The sequence below is a fragment of the Mastigoproctus giganteus genome, unplaced genomic scaffold (assembly GCF_048544385.1).
Source record: "Mastigoproctus giganteus isolate SK-2022 unplaced genomic scaffold, ASM4854438v1 scaffold_72, whole genome shotgun sequence".
In the NCBI taxonomy this organism is placed as follows: Eukaryota; Metazoa; Arthropoda; class Arachnida; order Uropygi; family Thelyphonidae; genus Mastigoproctus; species Mastigoproctus giganteus.
In genome coordinates, this window is record NW_028328349.1 from 2,593 (window position 1) to 19,938 (window position 17,346).

At 36.8% G+C, this 17,346-nt stretch overlaps 1 protein-coding gene across 1 annotated transcript in view; it reads right to left on the reverse strand.

Moving 5' to 3' along the window:
* Positions 1-7,186: 7,186 nt before the first annotated feature.
* Positions 7,187-17,346, reverse strand: part of LOC150074726 (ryanodine receptor-like) — a gene marked incomplete at its 3' end in the record, with an annotated part of 42,142 nt that continues 31,982 nt past the window's right edge. The window contains 1 exon segment of the mRNA XM_090389492.1: positions 7,187-7,299. Within this exon segment, the coding sequence (XP_090245618.1) occupies positions 7,187-7,299 (113 nt within the window).

Here is a 17,346-nt window from a genome sequence, read left to right on the forward strand (position 1 = left end):
GTCACCACTCATTTTTAAGGAACTTAGGCCACTAGTCAATTGCCTAAGTTTCTTAACTTATAAGCCATAAATATGATTTTTTTTTTATGAAAACCCCAAACACGTGGGTATTAGAATCTATAGTACTTAGTACTGTGCATGGGTTGGAGGTTGAGAAGACGAAAGAAGATATTTGTTGACATTAGATTTGAACTTTTGTAGATTATAATTTTCAGAAAATACGTATGAAGGAAGGTTGTTCCAGAAAATGGAAGTTGAATGAATAAATAAGGAAGAAGAAAAGTTGGTTCTGTAAGTTTGAACTTGGACAGTAAAAGGATGTTGACTGTTTGCAACATGTGTTCAGACTGCTTTGGAAGAAAGAGTGGGAATTATAGAAGCCAATTCAGAAGAAGAGTGCCCAAGGAATTATCTATAGAAAAGGCATGTAGCAGAAAAAGAATGTCTATGAGACAGAGTGGGGAGAGACTGTTAAGAGATGAATCTAACTGCCTTCTTTTGAATGGAATCTAGAAGCCTGAGAGGAGCTTTGGGGGCACCGCCCCAGATATGGGAACAATATTCCATGGTAGGGTGGATTTTCAATTTGTACAGAGTGAACAGCTGTTTGAAAGAAAAGTAACACCAAGAGCTAAAGAGAAAACCCAGATTTTTAGATGCAGAGAAAACAATATTTGTAATGTGCTTATGCCAAGAGATATTAGAAGTCAGGGTAATTTCCAATAGAGATATATGACCTTGTCTAGAAATTGGAGTGTCAAAGATAAGCATAGGTTGTTGTTGTTATTTGGTTTTTAGGAGCATTAGCAACTAAGGCCATATTGCTCTGGGGATATGCGGTGGTCCTTCTCTGACCTTTCTGCATCCTCCATATTTGGTGGTCATGGGCTCAAACCCTGGTCTAATCAAGAAGCACATGCTACGCACTGCTGCTCCTGCCCACCTGGCTATGGAGGCGCCTATAAGCATAGGAGGAAGAATTCTTTTCGTGAGATATAAGACAGGACTGAGTTTTAGAAATATTGAAATCAACCAAGTTATTTTCGACTCACTGGACAATTACCTGGAGATCAGCATTTAAGGAACTGCTAGTAGATATTCGAGAAGTTGAAGCTGTTTCAGCAAGGCAAGGTTTCTCAAACTGGAAGATGGAATGCAATGTGTTAGCATTAGCAAAAGTATGGATAGGATTTCCAGTCAATGGAAGAAGGTCATTAATATACAAGTGAAAAAGAACTGAACCTTGGGTAACACCAGCATTAGTGGAGAAGTTAGAAGACAGAGAGCCATCTACCATCACCTGAAGTGAGCGGTCAGAGAGAAAACTCTATGCCCAATTACAAAAACGAATTGGCAAACCATAAGATGGAAGCTTATTTAGAAGACCTTTATGCCAAACATGATCAAAAGCATTTGAAATGTCAAAAGCAACTGAGTTGTTTCCCCAAACTTTTCCACCGAATTTGTCCGTAGATGGATACACAAGCCAGAATATCACCAGTGGATCAGCACTAATGGAATCCATACTGGCAATTGTATGATGATAAGGCAGACAGAAGGTTTCTAAACAGTTTAAGAGTTAGCAGGTAACTGATTTCTTATTTACTTTAGAAAGAGTAGAAAGAGTGCAATGGGACGATAATTGGATGGGAGGGATTTGTCACCCTTTTTAGGAACTGGCTGGATATGAGAAAATTTCCAAGCAGAAGGAAAAACACCTTTGGAATAAGAAAGTGAAAAAACATGACACACAACAGGAGTAAATTCAGGAGTACAGTTTTTGAGAACAAATGGAGAAATACCATTAGGACCTGGAGCTTTCTTAGTATCAAGATTGATCAAAATCCTTCCTACATCCTTTAGATGGAAGACCACGGGAGGCATTGAATAGAGGGTACTGGGAATGACGGGAGGTGGTTTATCAAGATCATTAATACACGAATTGGAAGAAAATTAAGTTGCTAGCAGGTCAGCTTTATCTTTGGCCGAAGTGGCGATAGAACCATCTAGTTTTGACAGTGATGGGCAAAAGTTGCAGACAAGCTTTGGCAAGAGACCAGAATGCTTGGCTACCATTTGTTCAAGAAGCAAGTTTTCTACTCTTAGCCTGTTCAAAATCTAGTTTGGACTGATTAATAACTGCTTTAGAAATGTTGTGAGCTTTGGTGTAAGCAGAAAATGAACTTGGAAATTTCGAAACAAGCCAATTATGATATGCAATATTCTTCTCTTGAATAGCACATTTATTAAAAAAACCAAGGTATAGATAAAGGACGAGATTTTAAGGTGGAGTGTAGAATAAAGTATTCCATTCCTACAATAATTATTTCACTGACACAATCTGAGCAAATGTTTACATCAGAAGATTTGAAACAGTAATCCAAGGAAGGAAAAGAAGAAAATAAATCTTGCAAATTATCCCATTTTGTGTTATTGTAATGCCACACAACATGAGGTTGGAATCGGCATGAGAGAGAGAGAGGCTCCACTGGAGAGGAGGACCACACCAAGTTGTGATCTGAGATGCCCAGAGGTCCCCTAACCACGACAGTGTATTTAGAAGGGTTGTTTGTGAGAAATAGCTCAAGCATGTTGGCTCTGTGGTTAGGATTGTCTGGAATTCTGGTAGGCAAATGAACAATCTGTTCAAGGTCATTAGTAATTGCAGAAGCCTCAGCATCTTGAACAGCTGGGTCAGTGTGACTAGAAAATGGAAGCCAGCTGAAGTTGTGACTATTAAAATCACCAAGGAAAAAAAAAAAAAAAAACTACCTCACTCTTAGGAAAGTTGGACTGAAGAAAGTCAAGTTTCAAAGAGAGGAAGTCAGAGTTCCAAGTGATTAGTGGAGTTGGGAGAACGATAGAGACAACAGATGAATTTGACAGAATGAGGGAGAGAGATTTTAAGCTAGAGAAAATCGAAAAGAAGAGATTCCAAATTACTAAGTCTCTGACAGCCGACCGGGCTAGCCAGGTGGGTAAAGTGCCTGCCTGGTAACCCAAAGGTCACGGGTTCGAATCCTGCCTCGGGCTTGGATCAGAGTAAAATGCAAAAATTTTGATTTTGGGAGGTGCATTATGGCCACAGAAGCCAATGCGCCAAGAACTAACAAAAAAAAAAAAAAAAAAGTCTCTGACAGGAAGTATCAGAGGGACATATGCACAAGTGCTGTACCACCTTTGAAGTGAAAGGAATCGTACAGCAAATAATTCGGACAATTCAAATGAGCAGTGGTTGAATCAACCAATAAGTGGGATTCTGTCAGTAAAAGTACAAGGGGTTTTACGGACTGTAAGTGGAAATGGATATCACTGACATTAGAACTGAGACCATGTATATTTGTCAAATGAATTAGGAAGTGTTTGGGCAGTTTATATCTTTTTGCAGATAAGTTTGTTCTATTAGTTTGACAATTCATGGTGTATTCAGAAGTAAGAAAGGGTGGTGAGGATATGGTGTATGAAGTAATGAAATTTTTGGATGTAGCATAGACATGGTACCTGGAATATACCCAGCTCCTTGACTGGGTATATTCTGTGGCCAGTCTGTGAACACCATTTTAGAGCTGTACCCTCAAAATGTAAGGAAAAATGGATCTCGCCATGATGTCCATCATAACCTCAAAAGACATCAATCATACTACATGATGGGAGAGATGGGGGGGGGGGGGGGGTTGCTGGAGCTTTTATCTCTGGAGACTAAACATGGATTCCACCACTTCAAGCCTCCATTGAATAAAGTGGTGGTATTACACTGGTCGATGAATCATTTACCACCTAGTATTGTATGGTAACACAGAGGGGTGGCATTCCTCCATGTGGTCTGGGAGCTACACCTTGACCCCTGCTAATGTTGGTTTGCATTGGGGTGTTCACCTCTAGTGTGATAGGTACCGTATTTCAGGACTTGCATGTGGGAGTTATATCCAAGGGTTACTAACAGTCCCACCATTGTGATGGTGCAAGCAGAGGTTTTGGCTGTCAAGACAGACCGGAATTTGGCAAAATTAGGTCCACTTGACTGAATGTCACCGAATATCAGTTCCATCAGCATTTTAGACTCCCAGGTAGCAAGCACAGCTTGGCATACCTGAGAGAATGTCTGCAACAACCTCAAGGGTCCTTGAAGCTGGCACAGGCTGATTGTTTATGGCTTCTGGAAAGCAGGATATATTCAGTACTAATTTAAAGAAAATGTTCAGTTTTATTAAGGAAATAGACAAAGATGAACATGAAGTGCAATGCAATATTTATGGAATGAAATTTTAGATAGTATAAATCAGAGCTGTACTACTCAATATGTTCTACGTTGATAATAATATTAGTAAAATAATAAGAGGAGTTTATCTCAATATAGTGCATAGAACACTTCCGTATGATACCCTCCAGAAATTAAAACGGAAAAAAACGAAAAAAATCGACAACTTACCGGTACATTAGAGTAAAATATAAATAATTAAATAATTGATTTAACACAATTCAAATCAATTTAAAACAATTAAAAATCAAATTAATGCAATTAAAAGAATCTAACGAAAATATTCAAAACGATTTTCCTTCCTTAATGAAATTTTGGAATGAAATTTTGTAATGCTCTTGGTGGTTGGTCTGATATTAATGATGAAGAAACTTAAAAATTAATTTCTAAATGATCTTAAATGTGCTAAGTGATCAAGAAACTACTAAACTGCTGCTAAGTGGCTATTAAGACTGCTTGCAACTGCAAATGGTCTCCAGGTATGTTAGTTCTATTTCAGTTAAAAGGCAGTTTTCAGTATAATAAATAAAGATGCGTGGTTTCTTTTTTAACTATTTTTTGCATACCTTTCTTTACATGGTTCTGATTTTTTACTTTCAAATTGGGATATCTTGTTATAGCAATATGATCAGTTTGGGATACAGAAAAAAACCTGGAGAGTTTAGCTAGAAGGTTAAAATTGATCTCTTGCTAGGAGGTGGTATTAGAAATGATCATTAAATAGGAGTTATTGCCATTTTAACCCCATCATCACATTCCTCTTGCAATGACTGAAAATAATACCATATTATGAAATAATTTTTTTTTTTTTTTTTTCTTTTCAGGAATAAGAATACTGGCTACTTGTAACCTGTTTCATAACAAATAATATTATAATTTGTTTCAGTATATGTTATTTTGGTGCATACTTCAAATTAAAACATTCACCAAGTGTATTTTATTTTTGGAATGAACATCTAGTTCATTATAAAAGAAAAACACTGAACCATTCTGCTTCCAAATAATGTAATAGAGTATGATATGTACAAGTAATGGAGCATGAATATGCACACCATACTGCAACCTTGCCACTTAGCTTTTCCCAGTTGATCAGCAAACTTCCAGGGTATTTTTGTTTTATGGGTACAGTTATGTATTATGATATATGTAAATAAAGCCATACATTTTGTACTAAATTTTAGCTCTTGCAATGTGATCTAGTTAAAATATGAACAATATTCAAAAATAATTAATTAGAATTATTTTCAGACATTTCTTTTTATTGCTTACTTTTTCTTCCCTACTATCTTCGAGATTGCTTGCAAATCTTAACTGTTATATACTTTTTATAGTTATGTAATCCTTCAATGGCCTCTGCCTTATACTGAGTTTCTTATATTGCTTTATGCTCATTAAATTTAAAATTCATTACTTTCTTAGCTTTTTCTATCACATCTCTTATACATTCATACTGTTATTTTTTAAATATTAAATTTAGTTTTCACTGAATTTAGATGTAATTTATCATTAATCTTTAGCAAGCTCTCCTAGCCTTTTATATTAGGATGTATCAAGGCTTGTTAAGTTCACAATAGATGTTGCTTTGGTTCACATGTGGTTATCACTACCTACTCTATCAACATCCTGTGTTAATATGATCTTTGAATCATGAAAATAAAGAGGAAAGAACAAAATGACTAACGAAGGTTCCGAAGGTTTTAAACTTTTTTCCTCAGAAAAAAAAAGGAAAACAGAAAAGCAGAAATGTTAATTAATGTCAGTGAAAAGGAATATTAAAATTGGAATATGCATTCTGTAAACTGACATTATTCTATATGCTACCTCACTTTCTCCCTCAAAAATATATACACAAAAAAAATATGACAATAATTAACTACACAGTATAAAATATGTAATTAAAAACATATTTTGCATGATGCTGTGTTCAGTTTGAAAGAAACTTTGGAAAAGCACTCACAGAAGTACAACGAAGTTTCCTGAGATTATTTTGTGTCCTCTGAGGCTAGTGCTTTCAGAAGGCTTGAATTTAGTAAAATAAATATAGCAAAATAAAAAATAGAATATAAATTATATTAAAAAAAAGGATTTAATTCAGCAAGTTGAGAACTGATCCTTGGTCAGTGTTCAACTTGGTAGTGCTAAGTCACTTGATTTTTGTTCAGCTGAGTCTTGTAGCTCTTGATGAGATGGGGCCCAGACAGATAAACTCATTCCTTACACAATTTATATTCTAATTTTTAACCCACTTAATTTTAATTTTAATGTATTCATTTCAGAAATTTCACACACTTTGAAAGCACTATATGAAGAGGAGACATGAAAGTCTAAAGCTCAGATGATTTTGCCAAGTTTTGTTGCACTTTCATAAGCGTTTTTCAAAAATTTATTTCAAATTCAAATGTAGTAGAGTGTAAATTATGTATAAAGTACATAATATGAAAATTAAGTAATAATACAAATTCTGGCAGCAGTAATAAACTGAAAATTCTTTGCTTAAAAACTTCGTCAATTTTCAGTTTGATGTATGCAAGAAAAAAAAATTCAAATGAAACGTCGCAAGTTATCAATGGTAATTTTTGATGGGCTCAGGAAAAAACTAACATCAAACAGGATGAGCATGTTTCCTTTATCTATGATAATTAAATTCTTTTCATGTTTAATGAAAAGGAAGTAGAATCTATGCAGCTCCCAAAATTACAAAGAGTGGCATTCAAAATACTATTTGTTACAGATATTACGTGAGGCATGCAGTGAGATGTCATTCATAAAATGGGACTGTGGTTGTACAGGTCACATGCAAATACGGAATAAAATGCTTCTTAAAACAAATCCAGCTTCAGATTCATTTAGAAATTATTGTGATTACCAGGGATAAGCACAGTTAGTATTGGGACAGCGCAAAACAATCACTCATCCCAGAATTGTTACCTCGGTAAACTATGAAGAGAAGTCATACGGAAGCAGGCTATCACAGCACGTTTTCTCTGCAGGGATACAATTCCCCTTTTAATTCCACCTTGCTGGCCTTGAGGATGGTCAATCTGAAGTGACCGCAGAATTAAGAAGTTAATTACAGAAATCCAAAGGTTACTTAAATAGAAAAGAGTTGAATTAGAATGTAATACACATATATAAAGTGTGGGTATATAAGTGTGTGTATCAGAATTGCCATCAGATCCATATTTAACGAGATAATCCTAAATGTTTAATCTTGCATTTTTACAAGTATACCTTCACAGTTTTAATAGCAAGATAACAAAAAATGTAATTTTTTTTTCACATATATATATATATATATTATGCCTGCCTCAATAAATGATAATAATTAATATTTACCATAACATATTAAGGCCACAATCACTAAAAATAAATACAGCAGAATTCCCAATATTCCAAAAAGCTAAGAGTGCCAAAAAACATAAAACAATCATAATTATTAATAATTATTAATCAGTAAAATTTATTCTTAGTACATACTTATAAGCAACTTAGTATTTTACAACAAAAATCAACTATAAAATTCACAAGAAAATTATAATGGAATACAATTTGATAAATGCTGTTATAGACATATGGCTCTAAGTTATGCTCTGTTTCAACTTCAATACAATACTAATTTGTTAAGTAGATACAGTAAAGCTTCTGTTGTTGTGTTGTTCATGTGAATCTAATATGTTAATGTGAAATGATTCTGCATTCTAAGTTTAGTCTTAATTCAAGTTAGAGCACTAATTAAATTCAGAATGGCCTTAACCTGTATCTGCAAACAATCATTAGTATTAGTATTTCCAAAATGATGCAAGGAATATGCAGGACCAGCCAGAAAACAGTGAAATGGGAGGGTTTTTTTTTTTTTTTTTTTGGCTGATGCCGCATAAGTTTGCTTTCTTGCATCGTATGCCTCTACTAATACTAATACTAAAACATATATATAAAAAACTACTCACTTCATTTGCCCATTCTTGCAAATAAGTTGTCCAAACCTTCTTTAAATTTGTTCAAACTACTCAAATGCATAACATTAGGTGGAAGTTTATTCTATAAATCAATTATTTTTGATTGGATGCAAATTTCCATATATATCTATTCTACAACCATCCTTTTTTAAATTTTCTGATTCCTTTGTGTGTCACATGAGAAAGCGTAAAGATGCTATCAGCGTTTAATTTGCTTAATCCTTTTCAAGCTTTATACACTTCAATTAGGACACCATATAGATGCTTAGTTTCCAGAGACTGCACTTTGCTGAATTAGTCTTTCTTGGTAAGAATATTCTTTTGTGTCCCCAAATAATCTTGTTACTCTTCTCTGTGTTCTTTCCAACAGATCTACATTGTGGTTGCCTGTTTGCACTGCTCAGAAAATTTCATGTCAGACTGTATAATTACCCCTAGACCTTTTAGGAAAAAGGATGTAAACTATCAACTACCTTGAGTTTGGTGCTATCCAAAAGGTATGTCATTCTGGGTTTGTGTGTGCATGCATGTGTGCTTGTGGAATGTTTTCATTTTTTGTTTAAGTGAAAGCCCATGAAACTAAAAGGACCATTAATTTAAAAAAAAAAAGCTTACAGTAATAAACAAATTGGAGAAGTACAGAACAAATGACCATACATACAGAATGGATAATGGCACCTTCTAAGACCAGTGTGTGAGTAAATAAATATGTCACACTCAATTCAAGGCAGAAAAGATGACTGCAGTTTGTATGCTGTTAGCAGCATAAATGTGCTCAGATTCTCTCTATTAACAAGCATTGGGAAAGTGATTAAGTTTCTTTTATGATTGACATGGACCATTACTAATGTCACAGTCAGTGCCAATTGTTATGGTGAAACAATGGCCATTGACTGTTTTTAGGAAACTGTTTACAGCCAACTCAATAGCTCAAATACTATAGAACCATGGGGAAATCACAACAGAAACATTGGACATATAATCAAGCTGTTCATTGTTCCCTATTCTGTCATTTGTTTTTTTGTTTACTGGAAACACCTGTGCTACCTGTTAAATAAAAATAACATCATTCATTATTCACTGTCAATATGATGTAAAATATTAGCACTTAGTCACAACATAGTCATAACTGTTTGACACAACATTGTCATACAGAATATTCCAGTAACTTTAAGTTCTGTTATTAGCATTAGCATTAGTAGAGGCATTTGATGCAAGAAAGCAAGCTTATGCAGAATCAGCCAAAAAAAAAAAAAAAAAAAAAAAAAACCACTTCCACTTCACCTCTCTGTTCGTTCAAAATACCTGTCCAGCTGAGCCTTAAACTTATTTAGGCTATCAACTTCCACGACAAGGGATGGAAGTCTGTTCCACCAACCAACCACCCGCTGGCTAAAGGCAAATTTCCGCACGTCTATCCTACATCTGTCTTTCCTCAATTTGAATTTATGCCCTCTCAGGTGATTATTCTGAGCGAGAGGAAGAATCCCATCAGCATTGAGCATGCTCGAACCATTCAAGGCTTTATAAACCTCTATCAGATCACCTCGCTGGTGCCTAGTCTCCAGACACTGTAATTTGCAAAACTTAAGCCTTTCTTCGTAAGAGCACCCCTTTGTTCCATTCACTAATCTTGTTGCCCTTCTCTGTACTCGTTCCAGCAGCTCTACATCCTTCTTGAAATGAGGCCTCCAGACCTGAATACAGTACTCTAGGTGTGGCCTGACCATTGCCTTATACAAGGGAATAATCACCTCCTTATCCCTGCTAGAAAAATTCCTATATATCATTGACAACACACCATGAGCTACTCTTGCAGCCCGTCTGCACTGCTCAGAGAACTTCATATCTGCCTGCACAACCACCCCCAGGTCCCTTTCATTCTCTACCACTGTCAGTGTAGTACCACAGAGTTGATACGTTGCTCTGGGGTTGCTGTTTCCCATATGTAGTACTTTACATTTGTCAATGTTAAACTTCATTTGCCACCTCTCAGCCCATCTGCTCAACCTTTCCAGATCCTGTTGCAGCAGCATAGTGTCAGTAGTGTCCTTGATAACCCTGCCTACCTTTGTATCGTCTGCAAACTTCGACATTAAGCTTGATATACCCTCATCAATATCATTTATGAATACAGAAAACAATAATGGACCCAACACTGAACCCTGAGGGACTCCACTAATAACATTAGTCCACGACGAGCAGTGTCCATTGATTACCACTCTCTGTCTTCTCCCCCTCAGCCACCCCTTTATCCACAGCAGCAATTTGCCTCCAATGCCACACTGCTCCAGTTTGTGCAGCAGTCTTCCATGTGCAACAGTATCAAAAGCCTTTCTAAGATCCAAGTATATAATATCAAAGTTATTCCCTGCATCCAGTTCCTTTGTGACTGCATCATAGAATCCAATCAAATTGGTCAGGCAAGACTTCCCCTTAACAAAACCATGCTGTGTCCGAGCTATAGCTGAAGTCTTGTCTAAATGATCCTGCAGTGCTTCTTTAACTAGTACCTCCATTAATTTTCCTGGAACAGAAGTTAAACTCACAGGTCTATAATTACTTGTGTCAGCCTTTGATCCTCCTTTGTGAATTGGGGTGACATTTGTACATCTCCATTCTGTGGGTACCTCCCCTGAGTCCAAGGAAGCTCTCATAATTATGCCTAAGGGTTTGCTTACTTCCTTTGCTGCCTCCTTTAATATAACTGGATAGATCCCATCCACCCCGGGTGCCTTTCTTGTGTTTATCTTCAACAATTTCTCCTCCACTTTACTCTCAGTTATTACAAGATTCCCTAGCTTACTGCTAGAGTTGAATACACCTCTGGCTTTCCCCTCGCTAAATAACTCCTCATGTGTGAATGTCGATGCAAAATATTCATTTAGTTTGTTAGCTACCTGAGCAGGATCATCAAAAGTTGACCCATCGATATCAAGTGGACCAATCTGATTCATCCCCTTCCTTCTAGAGTTTACATAAGTAAAGAACTCTTTGCTGTTTTTCTTTGCATCCCTTGCCAAAGATTTCTCGTAATCTGCCTTCGCCTGCCTAACCTCCTTTGTAACTTGGTTACAGATCAACTTGTATCTATCATAGGCTTCTGTGTCATGTGTTAATTTGTATGTATCCCATGCATGTTTCTTCTCTGCCATATGCCTCATCAGTTCATCTGACCTCCATTTAGGCCTAAACCTTGAACAATATTTCTTAGTTGGTATGTAAAGCCTAGTATCTTCCAAGATAAGTTCTTTGAATGCTTCCCATTTTGCATTTGCTGTTGGTAACATCATCAGTTGGTCCCACTGTATAGAATTTAAATACTGTCTCAGTCCATCGTAGTCGCCTTTACGAAAGCAATAACCCTTCCCTTTACCCCTAATGGTAGTTACCTCTTTGAGTAAATCCCACTTCAGCACACTGTGATCACTGCCACCTAGTGGTTCATTTATCTACAGATTCTTAATGCATGAAGAATCACTGCTGATAATCAAATCAAGAGTATTCCTCCCTCTAGTTGCCTCCTGAACATGCTGATGTAGAAAACAATCATCCAATAAATCCACAAAAGCCTTGCTAGTGTGTGAGTGACCAGCTCCCAAATTCCAGTCAATATCTTTGAAATTAAAATCTCCCATTATAAGACTCTCTGATTTACTGGCCCACTCTATTTCCCTGTACAGTTCCTTATTATACTCATCAGAGTCATTAGGCCTATAGCACACTGCTACTCTCAATTTTGATCTCCCAGTGCTTATGTCACACCAAACTGACTCGACACTGCACCGTCCAGCGATATCCACTGGCTTCACTTCCCTGGATTTTATGTATTTCTTAACTAATAGCATAACCCCTCCTCCCTTCCTATCCAGTCTATCCTTTCTGTAGACGTTGTACTCCCCAAATTCCAGTTCTGCATTCCTTATATCTGTGTGACACCAAGTCTCTGATATCCCAACAATATCTGCCTTGATGTTTTGAGCAATACCTCAAATTCATCAAATTTATTTACTAAACTCCTAGCATTGGTATACACGCAAGTATACATGCACCTGTTCTTTTTCTTAGCTACCCTAACACAACCCATGTGTTTACTTGTACCGCAATGACTCCCGGCAGTCTCTGAAATATCCTGCATCTTGTTTTTCAGGCTTCTGCTCATTCCAATAGAAGCAGTGCAAGAATCTCTTTCACCTCTGCCAGTGGCTACTGTTAATCTATTCGTCTTTGTCTCCCCCCAAGCTAGCAGTTTTCCGACCCACCTAACACTGCCTCGATAGCATCAGCAAATATTCTTGCACCCTTTCTATTTAAGTGTATCCCATCCCTGTAGAAGCAATCCCTCCTGTTAACAAGTACAGTCCAGGCTGAAAAAAATTCTATCCCTTGAGCCTTGCACAATCTTTCCAGGGCCGAATTGATCGACAAGGCTCTCAACGGCTGAAACAAGAATAGTTATCTCTATTCTTGTTTCAGCTGTTAATCAAATTCCTCATTTTCTAGCTTTTCATGTGCTAATTGCATAAATTTTTATTTTGTTTTCACAGTTGAATTATCATTTTGTTTCTGCTAAAAACTTATTACTCAGTTCATTTAATCACAGTGAACACATTAGCATTAGCATTAATAGAGGCATATGTATGATGCAAGAAAGCAAGCTTATGCAGCATCAGCCAAAAAAAAAAAAAAAAAAACTCTCCCATTTCACTTCTCCATTCGTTCCAAATATCTATCTGTCCAGCTCAGCCTTAAATTTATTTAGGCTATCAACTTCCACAACAAAGGATGGAAGTCTGTTCCACCAACCAACTACCCGCTGGCTAAAGGGAAACTTCCGCACATCTATCCTACATCTGTCTTTCCTCAATTTGAATTTATGCCCTCTCAGGTGATTATTCTGAGCCAGAGGAAGAATCCCATCAGCACTGAGCATGCCCAAACCATTCAAGGCTTTATACACCACCATCAGATCACTCGCAGGTGCCTAGTCTCCAGACACTGTAATTTGCAAAACTTAAGCCTTTCTTCGTAAGAGCAACCCTTTGTTCCATTCAGTGGCCTATGAACGTCTTGGCATTGGGGCAGATGCCAAAGGCACCAACAGGAGAAGGGCACCACTGACAGACTACATCAGTACAGTGTCAAGCTATTTCGACACCCGAGGCTAGCTGATGAAATGGCGCCCCTCAATGACGTTGAATCAAGATGACAGCACAAGGAGGGTGAAAATTAATTTTCACACGGTGATTCAAGCCTGCATGCATACTTACATCTGAGTACATACTGCATAGCATCATAGATCTATTTGCTGTCCAGAACGTAACTTTGAAGGGACCAATCGGGCAATCACTTCATCAACGCATGCTCGAATGCATAGTAGTTTGCAATTCACGCATTGTGTACAAACTGAATAAGTTATAGTGTTTTTGTGATTGCTATATAAACAGGTAATCGTGAATATTGTGATTTATAATTTAAATAAAACAATAAAGGCCAAATTAATTTTAGACATACCACCAAATCAAAAAATGGAAAGACTGTATAAAGAGGAAATTAGAAAAAAACATTCTGCTAGTTTACAAAACTGGCTTACAATAAGCCACTCCAAACCTGAAAGTGACAAAGAAAATGAATATGATTTGAATGAAGATGAAACAAATGATGATGCCACTGAAATGGAAATCCAAGAAAAGCTCAAACAGTTGAAGTTATTTTAAAAGAATTGGAAAGTGTGGACAATACCAACAACAGTTGGAAGAAGAAAATGATGGCAGCAATAATATTAACATGGAACATGTAAGTCTGAATTTTAATGATCCGACCACATGGAACTTTAATACCCACAAAAACAGATCTCTTATGGTGCAACACAGTCCAGAACATATAATCTTAAATACGTATCCTGTCACTAATGGCTGATGTTTCAATAATTCGCCGAAATACAAAAATGAAGGTATTGAAAAAAAAAAAGAGGAAATTGTTATTTTATTGCAAAAACAAAGATGCAATATATTGTTTTCCGTACCTCTTATTTGTATCTGAAACAAATAATGTTCCATTTTGAAGCTCAGATGGATTTAAGGATTGGAAACATCTAAATCTGGACATTTTTTTTCATGAGAATTCATTACAACACATAAACAATTTCACAAAATGGAAATTATTAGAAAAGGGTCTTCAAAAAGGATGGACTAAAAAATGACGCTGCACAATCAACACTGAAGCAAAATTTCAAAATGCCGTCATATATAGAAAATCACCCCAGGGGCTCACATGTGGTGAGTATGGGTTTGGCACACTCAGAGTCCTGAGCTGGATATCATCATTCTTCTCTTCTTGGTGATTTCTCTCTCTCTCTCTCTCTCTCTCTCTCTCTCTCTCTCTCTCTCAGGGTAACTCAGGAATTTTTTTTGGCTGGTGCAGCATAAGCCTCAGGCTTCCTTGCACCATATGGCTAATAATAATAACAATAATAAAAATAATATCGAAATGTATATTGTTCTGTGCTGAAAATAATTTGGCATTTCGTGGACATGCTAGTAATATCGATACCGAAGAAAAAAATTGTGACGTATTTTTAAACTTGATAAAATTTGTCAGCTAATTTGACGTTGGTATGAAAAATGCTTTGGAATCGCATATTAAACACCACACTAATTATTTATCTCCAGAAATTCAGAATGGATTTATTAATTTGTTAGCAACAAAAGTACGAAGTGAAATAATTTAAAATTACTAAATGCAACAAGGCATAATAATATGTTAACAGTAAGAGATTTATATCTATATAATATCTGTTCGGATACACCATAGATAACTCTTAAGAAAAAGCTATGATAGTAGTGTGGGAGGCATCATTTCCTCTGTATCTCATATTGTGCTCGATGAAGGGCCAACAGCTTTGAAATGGTGCCGTTTCGCTTCCACGAAACAACAGATGACCGCTTGTCGGGATAAAGGGAAACCACTCTTTTCTAAATCTCTAACAGGGTGATTACAATAGAAGGTTGACCAGAGCCTATTGTCCGAATGTTTAATACACCTTGGTCTGCCCACTGGCTATGGATACACAGAAAGTAGTTGACCAATTCGACTTCAAGGTATGTGGGACAGAGAGTCGGATAGGTTTTACGGGTCCCACTGAGTTGCAGATGGTAATCTCTTTATCATTCAATTCGGGCGTAACAACAGCACTATCGCTTGCTTGAAGGCAATGAGTGCGAACGATGTGTACCCAGTTAAGTCTTGTAATGCAGTCATTATATGGAAAATTTTCGTTTCTATAAAATGAAGAAATTAAAAAAATTCTAAAAAAATTCGACAAAGAATAAAATTTTATTTAGCGAATTCTAAAAAAATTTGGCAAAAAGAAAACATTTACCTCTAAATAGAAAATTCGCTATAAAGAAGTTTGTTAAACAGAGGCCCGACTGTACTTCTTATTTATTATGATTTTACCAATTATCACAAAAAGGCACGTAGCCACGAATTTGCCCAGGGCGCTGAAAACCTAGCTATGCCTCTGGTTCCATTCACTAATTTTGTTGCCATTCTCTGTACTCGTTCCAACAGCTCTACATTCTTCTTAAAATGAGGCCTCCAGACCTGTATACAGTACTCAAGATGTGGCCTGACCATTGCCGTATACAAGGGGATAATCACCTCCTTATCCCTGCTAGAAAAATTCCTGTATATCATTGACAAGACACCATGAGCTAATCTTGCAGACCATCTGCACCGCTCAGAAAACTTCATATCTGCCCACAATTACCCCCAGGTTCTTTTTGTTCTCTACCACTGTCAGTGTAGTACCAAGAGTTGATACATTACTCTGGGGTTACTGCTTCCCATATGTGTACTTTACATTTGTCAATGTTGACTTCATTTGCCACCACTGAGCCCATCTGCTCAACTTTTCTAGATCCTGTTGCAGCAGCAGCATACTGTCATTTGTGTCCTTAACAACCCTGCCAACCTTTGTATTGTCTGCAAACTTGGACATTCAGCTTGATATACCATCATCAATATCATTTATAAATACAGAAAACAACAATGGACCCAACACTGAACCCCGAGGGACTCCACTAATAAAATTAGTCCACGATGAGCAGTGTCCATTGATTATCACTCTTTGTCTTCTCCCACTCAACCATCCCTTTATCCATAGCAGCAATTTGCCTCCAATGTCACACTGCTCCAATTTGTTCAGCAGTCTTCCATGTGCAGCAGTATCAAAAGTCTTTCTAAGATCCAAATCCAAATATATGATATCAAAGTTATTCCCTGCATCCATTTCCTTTGTGACCACATCATCGTATCCAATCAAATTGGTCAGGCAAGACTTTCTCTTAACAAAACCATGCTGTGCCTGAACTATAACTGAAGTCTTGTCTAGATGATCCTGTAGTGCTTCTTTAACCAGTGCCTCCATTAATTTTCCTGGAACAGAAGTTAAACTAACAGGTGTATAATAACTTGTGTCGCTCTTTGATCCTCCTTTGTGAATTGGGGTCACATTTGCACATCTCCAGTGTATGGGTACCTCCCCTGAGTCCAAAGAAGCTCTCATAATTATATCTAAGGGTTTGCTTACTTCCTTTGCTGCCTCCTTTAATATAACTGGATAGTTCCCATCCACACTGGGTGCCTTTTTTATGTTTATCTTCAACAATTTCTCCTCCACTTTCCTCTCAGTTATTACAAAATCATCTAGCTCACTGCCAGAGTTTGATTCACGTCTGGCATTCTCCTCCCTGAATAACTCATCATGTGTTAATGTAGATGCAAAATATTCATTTAGTTTGTTAGCCACCTGAGCAGGATCATGAACAGTTGAACCATCAATATCCAGTGGACCAATCTGATTCATCCCTTTCCTTTTAGAGTTTACATAGGAAAAGAACTCTTTGCTGTTTTTCTTTGCATCCTTTGCCTGCCTAATCTCCTTTGTGACTTGGTTACAGACCACCTTATATCTATCATAGGCTTCCATGTCACCCATTAATTTATATGTATCCCATGCATTTTTCTTCTCTGCCATATGTCTCATTAGTTCATCTGATATCCATTTATGCCTAAACCTTGAACAATATTTATTAGTTGGTATGTAAAGCCTAGTAGCTTCCAAGATAG